Source organism: Panicum virgatum, chromosome 2K, assembly GCF_016808335.1.
Source record: "Panicum virgatum strain AP13 chromosome 2K, P.virgatum_v5, whole genome shotgun sequence".
NCBI lineage: Eukaryota > Viridiplantae > Streptophyta > Magnoliopsida > Poales > Poaceae > Panicum > Panicum virgatum.
The window spans coordinates 58,113,212-58,138,544 of record NC_053137.1 but is presented as its reverse complement, the minus strand read 5'-3'; the positions used below and the strand labels follow the sequence as shown (position 1 = coordinate 58,138,544).

At 44.2% G+C, this 25,333-nt stretch overlaps 2 protein-coding genes and 1 pseudogene across 7 annotated transcripts; all 3 read right to left on the bottom strand.

Moving 5' to 3' along the window:
- Nucleotides 1-712: 712 nt before the first annotated feature.
- LOC120689489 (pentatricopeptide repeat-containing protein At1g05670, mitochondrial-like) lies at nt 713-4,425 on the bottom strand. Of its 4 annotated transcripts, XM_039971779.1 has the most exons (4): nt 2,746-4,425; nt 1,943-2,583; nt 1,760-1,842; nt 713-1,310 (listed from the first exon to the last, which is right to left on the bottom strand). In XM_039971779.1, the coding sequence occupies exons 1-2, from the start codon at nt 4,325-4,327 to the stop codon at nt 2,072-2,074; spliced, it is 2,094 nt and encodes a 697-aa protein (XP_039827713.1). In that variant the 5' UTR covers nt 4,328-4,425; the 3' UTR covers nt 713-1,310; nt 1,760-1,842; nt 1,943-2,071. The 4 variants fall into 4 exon arrangements, with proteins under 4 accessions (XP_039827713.1, XP_039827706.1, XP_039827703.1 ...); XM_039971772.1 differs by having other exon boundaries at nt 1,719-1,842; nt 1,943-4,425; XM_039971769.1 differs by having other exon boundaries at nt 1,943-4,425.
- An 841-nt stretch (nt 4,426-5,266) lies between these two features.
- Nucleotides 5,267-18,089, bottom strand: LOC120689484 (annotated as a pseudogene).
- Nucleotides 18,090-20,217: 2,128 nt separating this feature from the next.
- LOC120689457 lies at nt 20,218-22,543 on the bottom strand. 3 transcript variants are annotated; one of them, XM_039971721.1, is made up of 2 exons: nt 21,364-22,543; nt 20,218-20,700 (listed from the first exon to the last, which is right to left on the bottom strand). In XM_039971721.1, exons 1-2 carry the CDS (start codon nt 22,526-22,528, stop codon nt 20,465-20,467), a joined length of 1,401 nt encoding a protein of 466 aa, XP_039827655.1. In that variant the 5' UTR covers nt 22,529-22,543; the 3' UTR covers nt 20,218-20,464. The 3 variants fall into 3 exon arrangements, with proteins under 3 accessions (XP_039827655.1, XP_039827662.1, XP_039827670.1); XM_039971728.1 differs by having other exon boundaries at nt 20,218-20,691; XM_039971736.1 differs by having other exon boundaries at nt 20,218-20,676.
- Nucleotides 22,544-25,333: the final 2,790 nt, after the last annotated feature.

The window sequence follows — 25,333 nt, the reverse complement described above, 5'->3', positions numbered from 1 at the left end:
AGGGCCAGCCGCCCCGCAGCCGGGCGGTAGGGGTACAAAACTGTAAATTATAAAAGCAAAAATATATTTCTATAAAAAATGATTTTGAAAAATATAAAAATAAAAAAACGCTAGGAGGGGATGAGCGGAGTAGCGGTTTTTTCCCGGCCCTTGAGAGGATTGGAGGTTGGGCCTTTCATATGGCCGGATGGCCCACGATAATAAGCCTACAAGAATCGCGCTTTTCTTCTCGATTTATCAAACTTGGACAGGTCATAGAAAATGGTATTAATATGCTTCATGGTATTTTTTTAAAATCATATTATAGACTGCCTCCTCATATACATCATACATGCATACACACTCGTCTCACTATAGACGGATACTAATCACTTGAGCTTTTTCATGGTAATAACTTAATATTATTTAAGAACCAAGAATATATTGTGCTAGAAATTGGTAGTCAAATTTATTTCTTTCAAGAGTGTATTATTAACCTATTTGAAACGCTTGTAGATTAACAAGACTTTGGTAGTCAAAATTAATATGGTTTAGTTCCCTCGAGATTCCGATTGGGGAAGAGAGCAGTAACTCCTGGAGAGTAGCCAAGCACATGGCTTTGGCCAATGCAGCAGAGAATGATGCATGACCATTTTTGTGCTGGAGGTTTGTGATCCTAGTCCTTGAATCCCCCATTAAGATAAATCTAACTCTACAAGAGCATCGACATAAATGGAGACAAACAATCTAGAATTGCAAGTAAACAATGGATACATGTCGCATCCACTGAAAAAAAGTTGAGCTTTAAGCTCTGCAACCCGCCTCCCCCCCCCCTCCCTCTGTTTTCTAGATACAGAAAAAAAAGGACATACTCTTACACTAGTACAGCTGTATCTTCCTGTCTCCTATATCAATATGTTCGCTCCAACTCCAAGCCGTAAATTTCCCACACGCCTTGTATTGAACTGTCCTAATTTTTAACAGCTAAACCAACCTGATGCTGCACTTTATGCTTCTATTGAATTCTCTGTCGTATTTGATATATTTCTCCAAAGTACAAATGAAGGTCCAAGCCAGTGAGCAATAAAGCCGAGGTGGGTACTGTAACCTTGAGGATGTATGCAAACTGAGCGTACTGATATATTTTTCTCAAAATCAGCCTCACTGTCTCTGTAGCCTCACCGCCTCTGACATTTAGTTATGCACTTATCCGCATCACACGCAGTAGCTTACGCCCTGATTACTCCTTGTAAAGATGAATAATTCACTCGTGTGCAGCCTGACCACATCTCTGTTTCCAAACAATCTATGAAGGCAATAACCTCCTCCTCCTGCAAGGCAGCAGATTAAAGGTCAGTGAGTTCATTGCAACTCCAAACAAATATCGCAAAAAGTGTATCTTAGTAGAGTAATCCTTAATCTGGATTCTGGAGAAATAAAAAAGACTAAATCCAAGCAGAGAGACCTAATTTTAATTTTTTGCAGAAAATAACACCAGGACATGAGCAGCTCCAAAGAAGCACTGGTTCTAAGGAACGCAGCAGGAAAACCCTCAAAATGGTGTCAGTAGCACTAGCATTAGTGGAGGTTGGATGCAGCCATGCAGGATATGGGTGAGATAATCAATACACACATCTAGCAATGCTCTAGGTGACAAATATGTTTTCTGCAAGCATCAAATTAACAAATGTATACATTATTAATCTTGGTATAGAAAAACACAGGAACAAGGACCATACATAATACTTGGAAAGAAAAACAATGAGTTCACAGTGCATACGTCCACCTAGCAAATAGCACCAACACCAGGATGTGCTTTTCCATCTACACTTCTGAACATCTTCTGGAAGACCTCCGTAATTACTGTAGTTAAAAGACAGTGTTATCAACCATCAGAAAATACTGGGGAACACAGAACTATCATGTGTAACCAATTTAAATGCTAAGAATAAATCATAATTACCTCAACTGTCAGCTTTAGCAGTGAAAAGATGGCAGTACTATCTCTGGATTTTGTGTTCACATTGCACACAATCCTGAAGAAGCTAGCATTACATCACCAGCCTACATCATGTTCCTAATGTATATGTTCCTATACATCATCTTGATCCATTTCAGCTTTTGATTTCACAATACTGGCTTCTACCAGCTCATCACAAAGTGCAAGGGTTGACTCCAGATTATCCTCATTAAAATTAAAATCAATATAAAAATTGTATACATCTGGTTCAGCTGCCAAACCCTCCGTCCTCATCTCATCAAATAGTTTTCTTGCCTCAACAAATTTCTTCTTTTTATTCAGCAATCTTATAAGAGAATTGTACGAGGTTGCGGTAAGTCTGAAACCCTTTTCTATCATTTCATTGTGGAAATGTAATGCCTCTTTCATATTTCTCGCCTTGGAGTGCCCCTTGACCAATATATTGTATGTGTTCTCATTTGGCGCCACCTTCAGAGAATTCATCCTCTTATAGATTTCAGTGGCAGATTTCATGTTATTCCCAATGCAGTACTGCTTCATTAGAGAATTGTAAGTTACAGCATTGGGGTGGACATTCCTCTCCAGCATCCATTCGAGCAGCTTCTTACCTCCTCCTACCCTACCTGACATGCAAAAACCATTCATTAAAACATTATAAGTGACAATATTAGGATTAATTCCTTTATCTAACATCTCCTGCAAGAGGGTGTGAGCCCTGTCAAGCTCCCCTGACTTGCAGAGCGCATCGATAAGAGTTGTATACGTGTAAACATCTGGCTTAAGACCTGCTGTATCCATGTCTGCCATAGTCTTCATGGCCTGCTCCAGATTGCCAGACTTGCATAGGCCATTGATCAGGGAGTTGTATGTGCAAGCATTTAGCTCAAGCCCCTTGTTACACATCTCATGCAATAGCTCATTAGCAGCCTGAACATCGCCTTGCTTGCATAGTCCATCCGACAAAGCTGTGTACGTCACCACATTTGGTATCACTCCTCTCTGCACCATTGTATTATGTACCCGAAAGGCCTCTGCCATCTTCCCTGTCTTACAGTACCCATCAACGAGCACTGTGTATGTGACCTCATCGACATCCAGCTGCCTGGCCAACATTTCATGAAGCACCTTCTCTGCCTCTTTCAGCTCACCAGCCCGGCAAAGCCCATTAATCAGCGTGGTATATGTCACCCCATCAGTTGCCAGACCTGATTTCTGCATCTTATCGAACCACCTTCTTGCAGCTGCCAAATCCCCTTTACTACAAAAACCGCTCAAGACCGTAGTATACACCGCCTCATCCAATATCACTTTATGCTGGACCATATCCTCCACCACCCTCAAAGCATCCGAAACCCGCCCTTTGTCGCACAATAATGCAACAACGCTTGTATACACGGTTGCATTTGGATTCATCCCTCTTGCTACCATTTCATCCAACAGTTTCACCGCGCTCTCCAGCTCACCAAGAGCACAGTAACCATGGACAAGAATTCCATACGTGGCAACATCAGGCCGGAGCTCCATTTTATCAAACAGTTGGTGTGCATCCTCCACATGGCCAGCGCCACAGAGTGCCTTGAGTAGTATATTGTAGGAGCAAACGTTCTTGTCCGGGAGTTCTTGAAACAACTCGATGGCTCCATCAAGAGGGAGGCGGGAGAGCACAGCGTTGCACGCCTCCGGCGATGGGGAAATGCCGTACTGGCGGAGGCGGCGCAGTAGGGGTGCGGAGGGGAGGCACTGGAGGAGGAGGTCGAAGGAGGCAGGGTCCGAAGAGAAGGCCTTGTAGGTCGTGATGAAGTGCTCGACGAAATGCCGATGGGGCGAGGGGAAGCGGACGGCGCGCACAAGGATGGCGCGCGCAGTGACCGAGTCTCCGCGGGCGGCGGCGAGGTGGGCAGCGACGGCAAAGCAACGGAGGAGGTGCGGGTGGGGCTGCTGGTCGCGGCGTAATGGGAAGAGGAGGAGTAGAGGGAGGAGGAGGCCGCCGTGGTCCGGGTCGGATGCGATGAGCTGTAGCGCGAGGAGGAGGTGGATCGGGCGGAGGAGGGGTAGGAAGGGGAGAGGCGGTAGGGTGCCGGGATGAGGCGAGGAGATCACCACGGCGGCGAGGCGGCGCGCGAGGGAGTCGTCCTCCGGCGAGTCGGGGCGGAGCGGGTGGTAGTCTGGGAACGGGCGGGGCAAGGCGGTGGCCGTGAGGGACTCGGACTCAGCCGACGGCGCGCGGCGATGGCCGCGGCGGCGTGGGGGCGAGGAGGTGGTGGCGTGGCCGCGGCCGGCGGCGCCCACGTGCCGGACGGCTCGGACGGGGGTTACAGAGGAGCGCTTCACTGCTGTTGCTGCGGCGGCGGCGCGGCGGAGGAGCATCCGGCGGAGCCGAGTCCGGAGTGATGCCCGCCCTGACGGCGGCGGCGGCGGCGGCGGCGAGAGAGGAGCGCTGCGGCGAGCGGGTGGAAGGCGGAGTTCGCCCTTGTGAGGTAACAAGGATAACCGACGGATACAATACAAAGAAAGCGGCTGGACCGTTGGATCAGATCGTGTGGCCCCGGTAGAGCTCGAAGTGTTGACACAAACTCATTCAGATGTTCCAGTGTTAAACTGTTACCCAGTGTACCTGTGCAGTGTTTGTTCTGTGATGTTGCAGCGATTTGCTCAAGTTTGGAGCGGTGCTGAGCAGAAATGTCTGGCTTTTTTTCAAAAAAAAAAGTAGACACGTCTGATGCATGCATTACATAAATTCAGCAATCTGAAGTAGTTTTGATGAATTTTGTTGCATTATCACAACGAGCAATTGAACGTACATGAAAAACAAGAGGAGAAGGTCACATCCAGATCAAAGCTGGCCAAACGGCATGGGCTGGAACATGGAAGTCCGTCAAATAGATCGAACCTCTCGAGTCTCATCTCTTTCAGAAACTCATTTCATAAAAATTTGGCCAGCTTTCCACCTTTCGGTTTTTCTCGTCTCCTAGGCTCCTAATATATGTATTCAATAAATATTGCTCAATGTAAACAGGAAAAGCAAGATTATGCCGTTGTATATCTTCAGTTTCAGAGATTGCCAGATTGGTTTAATCAACTATACAAGAGCTTCACTTATGGGCTTATGGCAAGTGCTTTGATATTTTTCTTGGTGTTTTCCACCAAACAAAAGAGCTTCACTTATGAAGTTTCAAATTACGAGCTACATTTCATTGACATTGATTTCTCTGTTTTGGTAAATTTTAATGGAGAGTATGTCACAACCATGGCAGACCAGCGGTTGCACTTCATGGAAGAACACAGAGAGAATTCAGGTGATAGATATCTTTTTAACATACAAAGGACGCCTTTATTAGTTCATGATTTTTTTTAAAAAAATATACAGAATAGCACAGCTCATGAACGTTTACAGTGGCTTGTTACTTGTGTTTACAAACTGGATGAGTCTCTTCTTATTCCCACCAGAGCCTTTCTGAAGACAAACCGAATATTTACAAATTTGCGTGAATTTTGTAGGTTTACTGCTGCTGCTGTTTCACCAAGTTCCTTAGCACATAGTGAAGGATTCCACCATGGTCAAAGTAAGCCAGCTCCACCTAGAAAACCAACATATTTGTTATTCCATTACCATTTACATTTAAAATAAATACAGTTTGGATTATGTTAAGCTTGTTGAAAATTCGTTGTTTCGAATCATAGAAAAAACTAAAATCTAAGTGGGGGTGTACGTGCTGCACTTGCAATCAAGAAATGCAATGTAGTAGTATTTATGCTGTGAACATTCCATTCAACCTACATGTAGTTTTCCTAGAATTACCAGTTCAATGTTACTGGAAAACTTACCAGAGTATCAATACGGAGCTTGCAAGTGAAGGACTTCCCACTATCAGTAACCACTTCAACATCCTGCCCCGGTTGTATCTCATTAACATTGCTAGGGAGCCTTATCGTAAAGCGCTCGTGACCTGTGAGCCCCAGAGAATCAGCATCCTCATCGGGCTTGAAGCACAGGGGTATCACCCCCATTCCCACTAGGTTGCTGCGGTGGATCCTCTCGAAACTCTTGGCGATCACCGCTTTCACCCCCTGATGGCATAAGTTTTGTCAAATAAATGTTGCAAATTTCCGGTAGCCAGCAAAGAAATGGCAGTGATATGATGTTATCAAATACCAGTAACATAGGTCCCTTGGCAGCCCAGTCACGAGAACTTCCGCTGCCATATTCCTCTCCAGCCAGTACTATGGTGTCATATCCATCAGCTTTATACCTCTGCCAAAGACATGACAATTGTGGTAAGACTGATAGGAGTACATGAGTGATGTAATTTTTTTTTTTGAAAACTGTACAGCGGGGGAAGCCCCTGCTGTGGTATGGTATATATATAAATAAGAAGAAAAAAGAGTAGAACTGTACAAAAGGCCGCCAACCACAAAGGGCCCTGGGGACCTAAAAAGGAGGGGTAAACCTCATAGAAAACTCTGAGAAAGGAGAAGAGAAACTTCAACTAAAGTTGGACATTATCAACCCAGCTAAGAAAGGCATGTCGTTTGTCTTCCTTGATTCTATGAGCTTGTAGTCTTGCCTCGTCTATAAAGTTTGTAAACCAACCTCGGACTGTTGGTCTTTTCCCTTCAAAGATTAGATTGTTCCTTTGCTTCCATATGTGCCAGGTGGCTATTATGAAAACTTCCATGAAGAACCAGTGCTGAAAGTCCTGTCTAGCTTTCTTCATCATTGGAAAAAAATGTAGGTTGTCCCTCCAGTTTATGTTTATTGCCTGCCAGCAGGATTTGCTGAAGGTGCAGGAGAAGAAGAGGTGGAAAGCTGTCTCTTCTATGTTACCATTGCATAAAACACAATTGAAATTATTTCCCTCAATATGGAAGTTCCTTCTTCTGAGTAAGTTTCTGGTATTCAATCTGTCCATGAGCAGTAACCATGAGAAGGTTCTAAGTTTGTTGCTGCATCTTGATTGCCAAATCCAAAGAAATGGTGGCGGAGGTCTGATGTTTTTGAAGGGGAGGTTGTAGAACTGTTTTGAGGAGTACCTGTTGGAGCCCCAGATATACTGCCAACAATCCGCCTCATTGCTTTGGACTTGTATTCCTTGGATAATTGTTTGCAGGTCTTGTAATTCCTGAAAGGCCTCAGCTGAAAGAGGGAGATGAAACTGCTCAAGTATGTCTTCACTTTGGAGGAAGTTAGCCACTGAAATGTTCCTGTTTCTAGTAAAGCTATATAGTCTTGGGAGTGAATCTTTCAACAGCCTATTGTTCCAAGTATCCTCCTAGAAAAGAACACTTTGTCCATCTCCTACAGTGCAAGTGGCCACTCCTCTAAAAAGATCACATAATTCCAAAAGGTCTTTCCACCAAAATGATCCCTTGTCAGCTGCCACATGAGGGACTTCTCCATTACTATAGTAAGTCTCCCAGATTAGGTTCACCCTAGGTATGTCCTTTTTGTTATAAAACTTGTCAAGGTGTTTTAGGAGTAGAGCATTATTCTGGCTTCTGAGATTTAGAACACCTAAACCACCTTTATTTCTTGGCCTGCAAATTTTCTTCAGAGCTACTAGAGGCTTCTTCTTGTCATTGACATCCGATCCTCTCCAAAGACAGTCCCTCCTAGCTCTATCTAGATTATTTATGACTCCCAGAGGGAGTTTTAAGGTGCACATGGTGTAAGTGGGCAAGGCAGATAGGACCGCTTTGGTTAACTCTACTTTGCCAGAAAAAGCCAGGAAGTTTGAGGTTGCTGTTAGTCGTCTTTCCATCTGGCTCATTAATGGTGCAAAATCCACAATTCTTGGCTTAGTTGTGCCTAATGGGAGCCCAAGGTAGGTGAAAGGCAAACTGCCAACTTGGCAGCCAAAAGCAGTAGCCAGCTCATTTACTTTCTCAGGTGCAGTGTTTAGTGGAACCAGACAAGATTTATGGAAATTGACTTTTAAGCCTGTTGACTGAGCAAATTCCTCTAAGATTCCTTTGAGGTGTAACAGTTCACTCTTTGAAGCCTTCATGATAAGGATTGTGTCATCTGCGTATTGGATGACAGGGAAGTCGTTGCTTGCTGTTGCTGGTATAGGTAGGCTAAGTAGACCTTGGTTGTGTGCTTTGTTGATAACATGTTGTACCAGATCTGCAGCTATTACAAACAAGAGAGGAGATAGGGGATCACCTTGCCTAACCCCTCTTTTACATTGAAAATCCCTCCCAGGAACTCCATTTAGTATGATTGATGATGTGCCGGAACCAAGTAACCTCTGAACCCAGTTACACCACTGAGGGCTGAAACCAATCTGCTAGAGGATTGCGAGAATTGCGCTGTGTTCTATTGGATCAAAAGTTTTCTCAAAGTCAAGCTTTAATATTACAATTTCCCTTCTTGAATGCTGACATTGGTGTATATATTCAAAGGCCCAAGCCAAACAGTCATGTATAGTTCTAGTCTTGATAAAACCATATTGATTCTTGTGTACAATTGGTATGATTTCCTTCTGCAATCTGTCAGCCATGATTTTTGTTAGAAGTTTCAAAATTGAATTAAGGAGAGAAATAGGCCTGAAGTCATTGACAGTTGTGGGGTTATTGCACTTAGGGACCAAGGTGATGAAACTGTTGTTGATTGCCTTAAGATCAAGCTGCCCAGAAAAGAATTCATTACAGAGATCATAGACATCTTCTTTGATGATGTGCCAACACTTTTTGAAGAAGAGACCATTGAAGCCATCTGGGCCAGGGGATTTGTCTTGTGGCATTTGGGCAACAGTTTTATCAATTTCTTCCCTAGTGATTGGATCAGATAGGTGCCCTAGATTCTCGTTCCTTGGTATAAGATCCCTTAGGTTTATTAGCATATGAGGATTACAAGAAGTACCCATTCTTGCTTTGTAAGTTTCCCATAAGAGAGCGGCTTTTTCAAAATGCTCAGTTACTTGTCTGCCATCTAGACTATCTAGGCTTGAAATGGTATTCTGCCTATATCTCTCAGTAGCAGCAGCATGGAAAAATTTGGTGCTCTCATCCCCAAATTTGGTCCACCTAATTGTGTACCTTTTTCTCCAGTATTCCTTTTGAAATTTTAACAGATTGAGAGTGTGGTCTCTTAGGATAACTCTAAAGTTTCTCTCCTGAAGATACAAAGTTCTTTGTTCTTCTAATTTATCTAGCACCACAAGAATCTTATTGCATTCTTGAATTAGGTTTGACAACCTTGCCAAAGGTTTGCTCCATCTTTTTAGGGCTCTCCTCAAGAGTTTGAATTTTGCAGTGATTCTAGTAGCTGAGTTTGTTGCTCTGACATTGGTATTCCAAACTGCTTGGACTGTCTCCATGAAGCCTGGGAGTTCAACCCAGAAATTTTTAAATCTAAAGATCTTAGCTTTTGGGATGCCCGTTCCAATTTGGACTAAACATGGGACATGATCAGAAATTGGCTTTGAGAGGGGAAACATAAGAGTGTTTGGGAAGGAACTAATCCAACTAGCAGAGGTGAAGCACCAGTCCAGTTGTTCTAGCAGAGGCTCATCTTGCATATTGCTCCATGTGAATTTTCTGCCCTTTAGAGGTATTTCCAGAATTCCCAAGTTGCTGATCATTGAGTTGAAAATGAAAGTATCTTCAATGCTCCCACCCGGTTTGTTTCTATCACTGATATCTCTATAGAAATTGAAATCCCCTATAAACATCCATTTCTCCTCATCAGGTATAACAAGAGCATTCATCCAATTGATAAAGTCCTCCCTTTCAAGTCCCTGGCAAGGTCCATAAACAGTTGTCAGAAGCCAACTGTTATTATCATGCCTAGAAGTGAATTTAACTGTCAGTGCAAATTTGAGACAATGTACTACTTCCCCAGAAAAAATTGAACTATTCCAACCCATAAGGATGCCACCAGAGGCCCCAGCAGATGGCGAGAAAGCAAATTTATCAAAACGCTTAGGTGCCAATTTCTTAATAAAGGAGTGGTAAAAAGCTTCCTTCTTTGTTTCCTGTAGGCAATACACAGAGCATGCACTTTCCTCTATTTTTGCTTTGACTGCATCAGTCTTGCCTTCACTATTAAGGCCTCTTATGTTCCAGTTTAGTACATTCCAGCTTTTTTTATTGGTGTTGTTATTCATTTACCCCAGTTGTTGAGATCTGACAAAATTCTGACCACAAAGTGATAGAACTACCAACAGCAAAAGAAATCAGATGATGCTGCAAACTAACATCAAACCCGAGAGGATAATGTGACCAGGGACAAATCATAGATGAGATCCACTCCCAGCAAGGGGGGAAGTACCACAACTCGATGAAATTGACAAAAGACAAGTTCAAGCAGCCAAAAAGTAGGAACTGACTGTTTCCTCCAACTGATTCAACACAGAAATAAAGAAATAAAGGCTCAATAATCTGACAAGACCACAACACAGGGCATTCCGTGCGGACAGCTTCTACTGTGAGCATTCTATTCATTACTGACTTCTGTGCTTTCATCCCTGCTCCTCTCTCCTTGTTCATTATCCTTCTTGTTCTGGAGAAGCCGGTCTGCCGTCACCACCGAAGGAGCTAGGCCACATCTGCTAATAGCCACATTCTGTATCACAGTTACCGGAATTTCAGGGTAAGCAGTACCCATTTTCTCAATTGCATCAAGGCCTGGAAATTCAGTGATGATGAGGTCACCAGCTAGTTGAGCATGGGATCTGATCTTCTTGGAGGCCCTTCTGCCAGACCTGCTAGCTTGAGGAGGATCAGCTGGTGCTGGTTTGGATCCCTTGTTTCTCAGCTGAACCCTTGTGCTTCTTCTAAGCTTACTGTCACTGACTGGGGTCCTGTTCCTCTTATGTCCCCTAAGGATTCTGCCACTGGATTCAATTTCCTTTATATTCCTTTTCTTTCTTGAGCTTTCCTCTAGGTATGAAGGGCCAAAGATTGGCTCCTGCTCCTTACGGATCTCCTTCTTCCTTCTGCAATAAGTCTTCTTGATTATTCTAGCAGAAGGGAAAGTCCTGAGATTGATTTGCTGATTATCTGACACATTTGTCTTAGTGGTTGGGTTGAAACCACTTTCATCAGTAAGAGTTGTTGTTGTGGTGTTCATAGAAATCCCTCGAGTTTCAGCTGAAAAGATTTTAATATTCTCTAGGCCTTGCTCACCTAGAGAGAACCTGATGCAGGAGGCCGGGATGTTGATAGCGCTAATGCTTCTACCAGGGGCTATGACTTGCTGAGCAAAGTTGCTAATGACAGTCTTTAGAGAACTGAGAATCTGGTCAGTCAGTTGTTCTGCATTTAAATTTTTACTACCTTCCCCAAACAGATTTTGCTTTTCTGCATGACTTATCTGGATCTCTAAAGATGGCATATTCTTCTCTCGGATTAATGAGTTCTGATCCAATAAGTCTTCATTGTCAGCTAGCATTTCAATCATATCTGCTGCAGGTGGAATCAGGCCATCCTGTTCAATCTCCATGTTGTTATTATGCTGTTCACTATCCATTTGAGTGTTGTTCATCGCTGGGCACCCACAATTAACCTGCTCATCTTGTGTTACAGGGTCTTCTGAATTCTGCACCAATGGGACTTCAAGTTCAGCAATATTTCCAACTGGGGGTACAAAGGCTGCCTGATTGGAATTTCTTGTCAGTGAGACAGTGGTCCGGATCCTTCTCTCTGGCTCACCATCTTCTTCGATCTCAGGATCAACAGCAAAGTTTGCCATTGGTTCAGGGGGGAAGTAGACCAGGAGGGTGGAGGAGGTGGTGGAGGGGGAGGGTTGGTACCAGAGTTGGCTAAATTGACAGAGACATCCTCTTCAGGAGTAATGGCAGGCCCATCGGACCTGTTTTTAATGGGTTTCGGAACCCAAGCGACGGAGCGACTTGAAAGCCTTCTAAAGCAAACTCGGGCTCGATGTCCATAATTGTAGCAAAACATGCACCGAGTATCCTTGGTACATTCATTAGCAATGTGCCCAAGGTCAAGGCAATTAAAACAGGCCTTATAAATGCGTGACTGTTTGGATGCTGCACCAGCCAACTGAGTAGCATGCACCTGTTTTTCTCTGCTACTAGTGAGCCCGACCAAGGAGTTAATGCGTAGTTCTTTGTTTAGAGTTCCAAAGACTCTCTCAACTTGAATGTCATCTTCAACCTCCCGCTCACAACCAGCTTGGACGCCATGGAAAAAAACACGGGAGCTCGAGACCTTCCTGGCAGCAGTAAATTGCTTGCCTTCATATCTTTTACAAACTGTGAGCTTCTCGGGGATTCTGCATTCTATACTGCCAATCAAAATAACCTTTTGCTGCGGACCAGTATTTTGAGTTCTGCATTTACTTGGAGATTCCTGCACAATGGGGTTTTTGAAAGTAACCCGCCTTCCATGGCTGTTCCTCTTCTTCATCTTTTTGTACGAGACAGTGGTCCAATTTTTAGCCTCCTCACTTAACCACTTCTTTTCTTCACGGACCCAAGAATCCCCACCATCTCTCCAAAGATGAAAATAGACATCAAAGTGTTCTGTGATAATCCTTTTAAGATCACACACCATAAAACCAACTTGCTTACAGGAAACCGAGAAACGAAAATGTCTGTCCGTAATAAAAGAAACATGAAAGCCAGTCGGAGTTCCTCCCAGACAAGCATGAAGAGCTAGGCTAACAGATTCCACTGTCAGCCTAAAGGTGTAACGACGGAAGATCGCGAGCAACGAGAAAGAACCACTGGGAGAAGAAGAAGGATGATGAACCGAGGAGTTGAGAGAAGTAAGAACCTTGTCTTGAAAACGTTTGCCAGTATCGAAATCCCAGCCACTAACGAGCCTCGCCAACTCCTCATCCTGCTCCAGCTCCAGCAGCTTGGGCGGAGCCATGAGGGACGCTGGGTGGATCTATCTTCACGACAGCTTCATTCCTTCCATCAGAGTTGGGGAGTCACCAGCGACGGGCCGCGGTGGGCGGCGAGCAGCCAGGAGGCCGCCGCCGGCGAAGCAAACGGCGAGGGAGCGACGGAGCGGCGGGTGGCCAGCGAGAACAGCAGGCCGCGTCAGGCGGCCGCCGCCGGCGAAGCGGACGGCGAGAGAGCGAGAGGACAGCGGGAGCGAGTTTCCTCTTAAGTTCCTATCTACAACTAGTGATGTAATTTTGCTTTTGCCTTGGCTTTAGCTTTTCTTTTTGTCTGTACCCTGAACTCATTTTCCCTTTTTATAATATAACCAGTAGGGGCTTGCCCCTCCTGTTTCACAACAAAAAAAAACTCGTCGACAAGAATTATGATCTCATAATCATCTACATTTTGGTAGTCAGATAGACAACAGAAAATGGCAAGTATATACTTGACACACCCTTGACTATTACCTAAGGTTCTTTGTTCAGAAGACAAGTCTGTACTAGTCTAATATGAAATAAAAGGTTATCCTAATTGGTGATCAATTCAAATGGTATATACTTGACAACAAAATTCTCTTGGCCAAGAAAAACTAACCATTGCAGCATCAAACACAAAAAGCTTCTCTCCAGTAGGAATATGAACTGTCTTTGGTCCGACTTCTCCATTTAACAGCCGATTCACAATCCTGATGTTCGCAAAGGTTCCTCGTGCCATCACTTCGTCATTGCCCCGCCGGCTTCCATAAGAATTGAAATCTTTTGGCTGCACACCACGCTCAAGCAGGTATTTGCCAGCAAGGCTGTCCCTGGGGATGCTCCCAGCTGGTGAGATGTGGTCAGTTGTGATGCTGTCACCAAACTTCAGCAGGCAATAGGCATTCTCTACGCTGCGTGGACCTAGTGGAGTTGGTGTTATATCCTTGAAGAATGGAGGATCATGAATATAGGTGGAGTTGGGGTCCCATGGGAAGCGTTTTGCTTTTGGAACGGACAACTGGTTCCACATTGGGTTGCCCTGTGTGATTGCTTCATATGTGCTCCTAAACATGTCAGGCAGCACACTCGATTGCTCCACCTGGTAAATATTATAATCCAATCAGACAAGAGAGCATGTCCCTCCTGCAGTTCATGCAAAACTGTAAGCTAGATGCAAGAGCTTGGAGCTGCCGGTTCCCGAGACGCGACATGAGCGTTAGTGATCTTTGGTGTTCCGCTTTTTCTTTGGCAATGTAAACTTTCAGCGGTTGTAAAAACTCCTATCAGGCCGTTAAGGGCCACCGTTCAATATAAAAACTCAGGTGGGGGGTCCTCCCCCCTCCGTTGACCATCAAAAAAAAATTATAATCCAACCATAATATGAGATAAGGTGCATTCTATATTCGGTAAACATATTCTGAACAATGTAGATGAGTGCAAATTTTTTTTAATTTACCTCTGCAATTTCTTCGTTTGATGGCCATATGTCCTTGAAGTACACATCATTTCCATCTCTTCCTTTCCCAATTGGCTCCTTCTCAAAATCAATATCAACCAGATGCAAATGCATACATATTGGGAAGACAAAATACAAGAGTTTATCCTGTGGCGGTGGCACCAGAAAAAAAAAGAATCAATCAGACTGCTTACAGTGCCGGCAAGGGCATAGGCCACAACTAGAGGAGGGGACGCAAGATAATTGGCCCGAACCAATGCATGAATTCGTCCTTCAAAGTTCCTGTTGCCAGAGAGGACTGCAGCAGCAATGATGTCTGAAAAGCGTGCCAAGAAAATGGGATTTAATTTTCTGAAGTATAATTGAGCATGAAAAAATCAGACATATGGGATTAGTTTTTTTTTTTGAGAACAGAAATATGGGATTAGTTAGTAATTGCCTTAGCAACATCTTCATCAAGCTCGCCAGAGTTACCAATGCATGTTGTGCAGCCATATCCAATTAAGTTGAAACCCAGATTATCCAAATACTTTTGCAAGCCACTGATTTTGCGACATAGGTCAGGTTTTTCCTGATTTGAAGCTAAACAAACTTTCACATCTAAAACTACCAGGCCGGGGGGAAATACTACCTTTTCTGAAGATATTTAGTCACTGCCCCAGATCCTGGAGCAAGACTAGTTTTAATCCATGGATTAACCTGTCAATAGACCAAAGTTGCCAAAAGGCGTGCTGCATCAAGAGGTCATTTTGAAAGCAATGAAGACTCACCTCAAGGCCAAGCTCGCATGCCTTTTTTGCAACAAGGCCAGCACCAAGCATGACACTTGGATTCGAAGTGTTTGTGCAACTTGTTATGGCAGCAATCACAACACTACCATGTCTAATCTCTGCAGGTTTTCCATGGAAGGAGAACTTCACAACTTTATCCTGTTGCTCTTTAGGTACACCAAAGCCCTGCAATAACCCAAACAGAAATTGTAGAGATCCTAAGTGAGTTTACTGTTCTGTCAATGGGTACAACAGAAATCATGTATAGGATAGGCTATTTGAATGTCATGGATGTTGGCAACAGTCAAGTCAGTTTAGTACTGTTACCTTAAAACCAACTTTATTACTGAGACAGGCATGCCAATCTGCTTTCATATCTTTCAGAGCAACACGATCATGAGGTCTGTGCATAAAGATGATAAGGTACAATCATATTCAACAAAAACCTATGTGTTACCATAAGATCCAAAGGATATATAGAATAGAATGTTACCTTTTCGGACCTGAAACGCATGGTTCAACATCTGCTAGGTCTAGCTCTAGATAAGATGAGTAAACTCTTTCTGTTTGAGTCTGAAATTGTAGTTGGATGTTAGACATATGCTTCTTCTGATATCTGAGATAGTTTGATGATTCTAACCTCGTTGCAGTCAACAAACATGTTGTTAGCTCGAAGATATGCCTCCACCATCTCAACCTATTCTATTGGACCAAAAAAGGAATGCCCAGACCACAACATATGGGATCCGTCGAGATGTTTTTTTGAGAAGGCATAAGCAACTGTAGGTTGAAAAATGGAAGCAACCTTTTCATCAGTTCTCCCTGTCAGCTTCAGGTATTCAAGGGTCACATGATCAACTGGGAAGAAGCCCATTGTTGCGCCATACTCTGGTGACATGTTAGCAATTGTTGCCCTGTTAGCAACTGCTAGCTCACTCATCCCCTCACCTACACGCAAAACCCACCCATTAGAGATACTTATTAAAATTGACAGAAGTAAAATTGTAAACATATAAACTTTACCATAGAACTCAACAAACTTGCCAACAACACCATGCTTCCTAAGAATTTGTGTCACCGTCAAGACTAGGTCAGTTGCAGTAACACCATCACACAATTTCCCTGACAGTTTAAACCCAACTACACTAGGCAAGACCATGCTCATTGGCTGTTCGTTCAGAAAATTATCGCATCAGATAAAATCAAAGGGAAGGTTGATATGCAAATATGAATATCTTAATGTGTACAAAGAATGAATATCTCTGTGTATTACCTGACCAAGCATTGTTGCCTCTGCTTCAATCCCCCCAACACCCCAGCCGGCAACTCCCATTCCATCAATCATGGTCGTGTGAGAATCCGTCCCCAGCACACTGTCAGGATATAAAATACCATCGGTGTTGAAAACAACTCGCCCAAGATATTCAAGATTCACCTGAAAAAATAGAAAGAAAAAACATCAAATGAAACTCAAGAAGCATAACACAATTAAGGTACACAAAAAAAATTGGTAATGAAAAACTGCCTGGCCTAGAGAAAACCGAATTATACCTGGTGAACAATTCCTGAACCTGGTGGAACAATAAGCATATTATTGAATGCCATAGAGCCCCACCGAAGGAAGGCAAAGCGCTCCTTGTTCCTGTCGAATTCACGCTGCATATTAGCTTGAAGAGCATTCTCTGATCTTACCACATCAGCTTGTACTGAATGATCAATTACTAGGTCCACTGGAATCTGTGAGCGAATAACAAAAATGTGAAATGTTGATAAATATTAGAAGATGACCAGTTTTGTGACCATTCTTGCATGGTGATTCTAATATCTTAAGTGTACTGAGTTCTGCCTACCAGGGGGTCAATCTTGCCGGGATCATCGCCCAGTCAGGCCATAGCATCACGCATGCTTGCAAGGTCAACAATAGCTGGGACGCCAGTAAAATCCTTTCAAGATAGAGAAGTCAATAGTTCATCTACGCTGCATGAAGTGAAGAATGAAATTAGGAAGGCTCCATGCGCGCTACCACACCTGCAGAAGAACACGGGCCGGCTTGAACGGTATTTCCACTAGCTTGGGAGCAGTATTCTCCCAATCGATTATATTCTCAACATCCTTCTCTGTGATCTGAAAACCATCACAGTTGCGGATGGCTGACTCAAGCAGATACCGGATAGAGTATGGCAATCTTTCTGAAATGGAACGTATAAATGAATTACAACTTGTAAGGTGTGGTATGATGTATCTCCTTGGGGATCTTCATATTATTACGCATATAAGCACTGGAACATTGCTGGGCTGAGGAGAGCTTTACCTATCCTTGGATCATTCAGTGCTGGCAAACTGTAGTACTTCCCGTACTCTCCGCCACCAGGCTTTGGGAGACTTGTCAGGACATGACCGAAGCGGCTATTACCATCCGCTGCGGTCAGAACACATAGAATGATAGAAAGATCTAGATTAAAGAGTGGGAATGAGAACGCAAACAACAGCCGTTAAGAATTCTAACCCATTGAGATTTGGTTGGAAATTATTCAAGGAATCAAGAGTGATATGATCAGTGGCAACTGGATGCTTGAAACTACTCGATTGGTCACCTTATTAAGCATGGATTAGATAGAACTTCAAATAGTAGAACGCTGCGTATGAGCAACACTTTTTTAAATTCGAAAAAGTTTAAGTTCTAGCACTTCTTTTACCGTTAACAAGTGATAGGGAGAGGTACTGCAGTGTGCAGAGCAACACTGGCTGCGTACTAGTAGAAACGTGCATACATACATACATACATACCCATGGTGGCGAGCCCGCGCCACGCAGATGCTGGCCGCTCGGTGACCGCAGCGCCTGAGCAGATCCCGCACGCGGCCGCCGCTCCGAGGAGGCGAGACGAGGTGGACGCGGGGAGCCGACGCTCGGAGGAGGTGGCGAGAAAGCGGGCGGCCCCAGCGAGCGGGCGGGTGGATGCGGCGGAGGAGGTGGAGAAGGGGAGGCGGCGGAGGCTGTGGCGGAGCGTCGAGGCGGCCAATCTGTACATCGTCGCTGCGCTGCGGCGATCAGCGAGTGATAATGGGGTGCAGCCTTCGGCCTCGTTCGGCTGGCTGGGGGCCGGTGGCTGGGCTGATCTGGCGTGAGAGAAAAACATTGTTGAATGGCTGACTGGCTAGTGGCTAGGTTGATTTGGCGTGAGAGAAAAACACTGTTGCTAGCTGGCTGAAGCTGCCAGCCGAACAAGGCGGAAGGCTGCTTTGAAGGGAAAGGGAAGCGCCAACCGCGCGCGAGCAGGGTGGCGGAGGTGGGATTTGAAAAATGTTGGGGGCCTTTGCGCGGGGGCTCCACGGGTTCTATGGAGTAGGGGGGCTGGAGCACCCAGCACCCCCGACTCCGCCACCCGCCGGGAGGACAGGTGAGAGGCGACGGGGCGTTCTCGAGGGCGGCCTCTCGACGCTTCGTGAGCGCGTGTCAGGCCTGCTCCAGAGGTCAGACGATATCGGCTCAAAGTTTTCAATTTTTTTCATCACATTAAAATCACATTAAAATATTAAATATAACAAATGATGTATGCATGGAGTACTAAATGTGGGTAAACAAAACAATTTATTACACAATTTGGATGTACATTGCAAGATGAATTTTTTGAGCTTAGTTAACCCATAGTAAAATAATATTTACCACATACAAACGAAAAATACTACAGTGCTTTTTAACTTTACTTTTCGTAAATTTTTCGCATCTAAACACAGCCATCGTTAGCTTGTACTGATCTGACGGAGAGAGACGGTAGAAAACCTCACACTATCGAGTATCCCATCGCTAGCTGGTGACCCGCTTCCCCATGTATTGAGTGAGCCGGTCTGCAAATCGAGAAAGTAGCTGAACTTATTTTTTTAGGCTGTGTTTAAATACAAAAAATTTACGAAAAGTGAGATTGAAAAGCACTATAGCACTTTTCGTTTGTATATGGTAAATATTGTCCTACTATGAGCTAACTAGGCTCAAAAAATTCATCTCGCAACGTACATCCAAACTGTGCAATAAATTGTTTTGTTTATCCACATTTAGTATTTCATGCATACATCATTTGCTATATTTAATATTTTGATGTGATTTCGATGTGGAAAACTTTGAAGGAGCTAAACACAGCCGTAGTGTCTCTCACAGCCACGTCGATTGACGATTTCGTCAGTGCGTTTGGACAAGGTCTCGGTGCCCCGGCGGCGCGGGGGCCCTCGCACAGCGTCTCGCTTCGCATCATATGATGTGACGGTGATGGTGACTGAGGCCGTATTTAGGCAGAACGTAAAAAAAATTTCGACAGAATTTTACTAATTTAAAATACTAAATGAAGTCTATTTATAAATTTTTTTGCACAAATGGGTTGTAAATTGCGAGACGAATCTAATAATGCTAATTAATTCATGATTAATCCATAATTAACAGATGGTCACTGTGGCATCACTGTTGTAAATCATGGATTAAGTAAGCTCATTAGATTCGTCTCGCGATTTACAGTCCATCCATGCAAAAAAATTTATAAATAGACTTCATTTAGTACTTCATACATGTGTCAAAATATTCGATGTAATGTTTTTTTTGCGTTTACGGGATTTACGTGTAAAAATCTAAACAGGGATTAAGTAAATCATGGATTAAGTAAATCATGGATTAAGTAAGCTCATTAGATTCGTTGTAAATCATGGATTGCGTTTACGGGATTCGTTGTAAATCATACTGTTGTAAATCATGGATTAAGTAAGCTCATTAGATTCGTCTCGCGATTTACAGTCCATCCATGCAAAAAAATTTATAAATAGACTTCATTTAGTACTTCATACATGTGTCAAAATATTCGATGTAATGTTTTTTTTGCGTTTACGGGATTTACGTGTAAAGATCTAAACAGGGCCTGGGCTGGAGGCAGACATGCAGTCGTCTTCAGATCGTGTGCAAGCTCAGTGACAATTTCAAGTTCGAACTGGCGCCAATTTCACTGAGCACCCCTGCCTGTAGTAAACTCGGTAACAGAGACAGAGCTCGGCTTGAATAAGCTTTGGCTCGAGGAAAACCTCGACTGCTCAAGATCAGCTCGCCGGAAGATCACATTTCCTCGCTGCACCTGTGTCTCGATCGGTGGTGTACTCACCAGCGAGATCCGCTCGGCAGTAGTAGGCGGCGCGACACAGATAAATCACACAAGAACTAGCACGACAACAACCACTTACTAAAGTCGATTAACAAACAACTCTGAAACATAACAGGTACCATACAAAATATAGCCTGGTGGCAATGCTTGCTAGTACCAGGCACCAAACAACAAATGACTAAATGAGTCTCACCAAAACTTTTAAACACCACATCCACCGACCACCAAATTTGCCAAAACCAGGCTCCAGAACTCAAGACAGACACTAACACAGCAGACAATAACACGGGGATCACCAAGTCACTCACAGCCTCAGAATGGCGTCGGTCAGCAGGATCGCCTGCTCCTTAGTCTCGTCGGTTCTCCACACCTTGAAATCCTCGGCGAAGAAACCATAGCCACTCAGATTCACCAATGAGAATGGCCCGTGCGAGTCCCCCTGAGGGTCCTCGTAGTGCCACATGTCCACAATCGCCGTAGGCCAGCGCGCGTCTATGTCCTCGTCTCCTTGTGCTCCTGCTCCGGCATCACCTGACCACTCTGGTTAGGGGAAAAGGAAGATGCTTACTTATAGCTTAGTGCTGACTGCTGACATATGAAATGGTGAACTGCAAGCCTACTACAGGCTCCTAAGTAATAGCATATGAACTAGTACAGAATTTCAACATTGATCTGTCTGCTTCTGCTAATCATAAATAATGCCCTGAATCTTTTTAATTCTCACGCATGCAGTTCATCATGTGCACCAGTGTAGTACTGAGACAGTTACCCTGAAACTAGTGGAAACATCTACTGTAGCAGAGAGAAATTCCGAAGGAACTAAGTCCCATCATTCCCATTCATGGCTCCCCCTACCTATTTAACAAAATAAAATTACACATAAAGCCTAATCAACACTAGCAAAAGTAACTGGGATAAGAACAGGCAGCTCAATTAAAGCACCAGCATTCTAGTCATGCCTTTAGATCTAATTCATTCAGAAAACCCAATAACAAAAGTCAGTAACCAACATGAAGACAAACACACAGCAGCTTTATACTGCTCTCTGGCTATACTATAATGCCACACATAGCAATACTACTCTCTGGCTATACTATAACAATACGGTATTCAACACCCAAGGAATACATCATTTGACAAATAATCGCAGTGAATACCTTGACTGCATAACACATTTTCTGCAGTACAAAGACAAGAAAGTACCTCTGTTGTAGAAACCCGCAAAGGGGTAAATCTCGAAGTTACTACCACCTTGGCACAGCAGCCTTGATTGCATCGACTCGATCTGGATCATGAACACGCCAGCCTCAATCCACACAAAAATTGCATTGCTTTCCTCATGAAACCCCAGCAACGACGGCTGTTCCTGCATCCATTTCCTCGAGGGGAGGCAGCCCTCCAGTTGAACGGAGCTGTACATCGACCATCCACAGGCGTTCCCGCTGTCCCTCTTCCACAGCTTGATGCTGATTTCTGTCACCATGGCGAGCCCAATCTCCTTTGCGTCAGTCAGCACAAGCTGGCATTGCCAGTAGAGAGACCCTGCCGTATGTGCTGGCACCGAGATCACGGCTAAATTGTGTGTCACCGCGTCGAATTCAAGGACGCGGCAACCCGGAATCAACCAGTAGACGGCGTTGCCGGCAAGCGTGCCGGGCTTGCTCGCGTTGCTGGCAGTAGACACGAACGGCGCCGGCAAGGTGATGATGTGGCTCCACGCGCTGGACTCCGACGAGTAGACGGCAGCGACAGCCCGCCTGAGATGTGTCAACCCCAGCTCAAACCACACCAGGACTACCTGGAATTGGCTGGACCGGCAGTCGCGCACGTGGCCACAGGAGCAGAGCACCGCCCCGTGACGGACGTCGCCGGCATCCGGGGGCAGGGGAGCGCGGCGGCGCGCGCCGGTCATGGGGTCCCACACGAGGACCTCGCGGTTGGGGCCCATCGGGCCGAGGAGGAGCGCCCGGCCGTGGCGGCAGTCCAGGAACCTCCAGCTCCGGTGGTCCCGGCCGCACGGCATGCGGAAGAGCGAGCCCGGGACACGGTCAGGTGGGTCGACGGCGGCGACGAAGCGGCGGTCGGGGGCGCCGAGGTAGGTGTTGTGGAATAAGCCGAGGACCGGCGGCGCGCGGTGGAACTCGCGGAAATAGCGGAGGAAGTTCCTGGAGGTGACGAGGTCGCGCCATCGCCTGCAGACGAGGGAGACGCGGGGGAGGGTGGAGGGCCGCGGCGGGAGGCGGCGCAGTACCGCAGGAAGAAGGTCGTCGCTGTCCAGCACCGAGGACGAGGACGGCCGCAAGCGGGGGATGGGCTCGGGCTCGGGGCCCTCGGGCCCGTGCTCCGGCTCGGGTTCGGGTTCGGACATTTCGATCTGGGCAGATTTTAGCCGGTGATGGCCTTGCACTAGCAGATCGACGCCGGATCCATAGGTCTAGGGTTTACGCCAGATCCACGGGGCTAGGGTTTCCTCCAAAATTTCGAAAACTTCTATAAGATTTTAATACGAATATCGTAGGAGGAGGAGGGGTAGGACAATCAATCAAATAATGTTATGGTAAAGATATCATGGTGGTCGGAGGCGGCGGCAAACCGCCGGAGATATGGAAGAAGGTGGAGTCGAGATGACGCTAGTGAATAGCAAAAGAGGATGTGTCTTAAGTGGTGGCGGCGGCGGCGGCGGTAGCAGTACTTATATGGACGGGTAGTGCTGAAGACAAAATTAAGGTTATTAGGTGAGAAGATCTGGATCGTTGGTTTACGCTAGTGAGTGGTGAGGAAAGGTGCATTAAGTGGCGGCGCAAGGGATAGGTTATTAGATGGGAAAATCTGAACCGTTGATTGACGCTGGTGCTGGTGAATGAGAAAGTGAGGTGAATTGAGTGAAAGCGAAGTGAGTATTACACAAAAAGTTAGACTCGTAGAATAGAAAGATCCAATCATTAGTTGAATCAAATCACTCAATTAAAAACATATATTTGAGTCTCTAAAACACCAAGCTCAATCGGCCTATAACTTATCAAGTATTTTTCGCGCTACTTTTCCCTATAATTTAAATATATCCATAATTCTAAGATACTGCAAGCGATTAGGTATTCTCAAAATTCATATAGTACTCTAAGGTTATATAATATCCTCACCACATATTTTAACTAACATAGAATCAATTCACAAATAGGTATGTTTATGTCGTAGGATGTGATTTTATTATAATTAATTGCACATAGAAACCAAATTGGTGTCTACCTTACTGAAATGTGCCAAGATTTTCATACAAACTAAAAAACTCTAACATTTATTAATCCAAAATTTAGATCAAACAAAGTTTACCATTTAAATTATTTTATTTTTTTTGAGAACCAATCCTTTCAGATATTGAAACCGGCAAATCAAATATTAATTTCAAATTGAATTTAAATTAAAAACATCACTTATTTATGACATGAAAAATAATATATTAAATGTGGCTTGGATTATCAATTTAAAAGAGATACAGAATGGAAACTTGAAGTGATAGTTTGATTTAATCATTTAGTTCCACCAGAACATAGGGTCGCTCGTTCCACGCGATTTAAGAATTACTTATGCAGCACCGAGAGGCTCATCACCTTCAGAAAATACTGTTAAAAAATTGTTGATAGTTAAAAGACCACTAAAATTGGATGATGTATTACGGAAAATTATACTATATTGTGAATGGTGAATTGTTTTTTCTATCATCATCTTCCTCGTCTCTCTTCTCAGGAATTGAAGCAACAGGTCATGCATTCATTGTATTTGCTTCAACCCTCATTCCTTATCGCCAACAGACACTTGTCCATCCCTTTAAAGATGTTCTCCATCTTAGATCTCCCACGCCTCACATCTTCTGTTTCCTCCACGTCTCATTGGATCACCTATCCCATAGTGATGTCTCTGCCAAATGCCTCCATCTTCTTCATATGAGTACGCTAGGCTCTTTTGTCATGCTTACTAATCGACTAAGCTCATTAAGCTCTACCTCGGGTTTAGTTTGGTGCCGCTACTAACGTGTGTCGGCTGCTCGAAATGACGTCACAAAAGAGTGACCACGGACTCATGGAACACGTTCCTTGTCCTTGCCAACTAGCGCTAAAATGAATAAGACGCTATCTTCTTTTTGTTAAGAAAAAGTAGAATGATTTAAAGAATAAAGTGAGGTGGTTTAGTGCGTGCTAGAGTTAAGAAGGGACTATAACCGGTTTGAAATCAATCTATTGTGATGATATGTGAGTGACTTGCTCTTCCATGTAGAAGAAGGTTCAGAGGAATGTATTAGCATGAGCAAAGGAAGAAAAACTAAATTATGGTGTCATTGATGCATATATTTGTCGTCAAAGAAAAGAAATAAATGAGACGGATAAACTCAAAAGTGATACTAGTGGATGGCTATGACGATGATGATGGATCGCGGTGACTGTCGATAATTGTAGGCTGTGATGGCATGAGATGAAAGGAAAATGAAAGTATATTGTGTCATGAAAGAAATAAGAGTAAAAGGACTATCCACTTGCAGAATACGAAAAATCTTGTTAAATGCAAAAGTTTAATTGAGTTTTTTTTGAAACGGAGTGCCATTTGTAGTATTTTACGGCGATTCTTTATAATGAAATAAACGATATTTCGGTTCTACGACCTAGTATTTTTATCTTAGGGTAAGTACATTGCTACACGTCAGCGGTCTTATAACTCGTCTCATACAATGCCACGTAGGATTTTTGGTGATGTGGAAGAAAGAGAACGAGGTAAGAGAAAAAAGTTGTTGTTTCGCGAGACAACCACCTCATAAGCTAAATTTTAGAACTATGAGACAACTAGATCACTATTGTATAAGTTTTAGTTTTTTGAGCAAGAGTTGTATAAGTTTTAGTTGCCATGCAACATACAACATTCCTTTTTTCATTTACATAATTTAGGGAATTAAGAGTTTCTACGAGACAATCTATAAAACAATCTATTGTATGAGTTGTTTAATAAGACGTCTCAAAATTACGTGTGAGACTACCTATTATACAGTACCAATACCAATGTACTTACCCTTACGTTACACTCGGGCTGATTCAGTGCCCAGCCTCGATGGCTCCGAGTCAGCAGGCCTGGCCCTGAGCCCCCGACAGAGGCCCCCCGACCCGCCCTTGAAACGGTCCAAACCAAG

Coding starts and splice junctions, on each gene's coding strand:
- LOC120689489 (XM_039971772.1), bottom strand. CDS start 4,327: ATGCTCCTCCGCCGCGCCGCCGCCGCAGCAACAGCAGTGAAGCGCTCC.
- LOC120689457 (XM_039971721.1), bottom strand. CDS start 22,528: ATGTCCGAACCCGAACCCGAGCCGGAGCACGGGCCCGAGGGCCCCGAG. Junction 20,701..21,363: donor TGCGGGTTTCTACAACAGAG/GTACTTTCTTGT, acceptor TCCCCTAACCAG/AGTGGTCAGGTGATGCCGGA.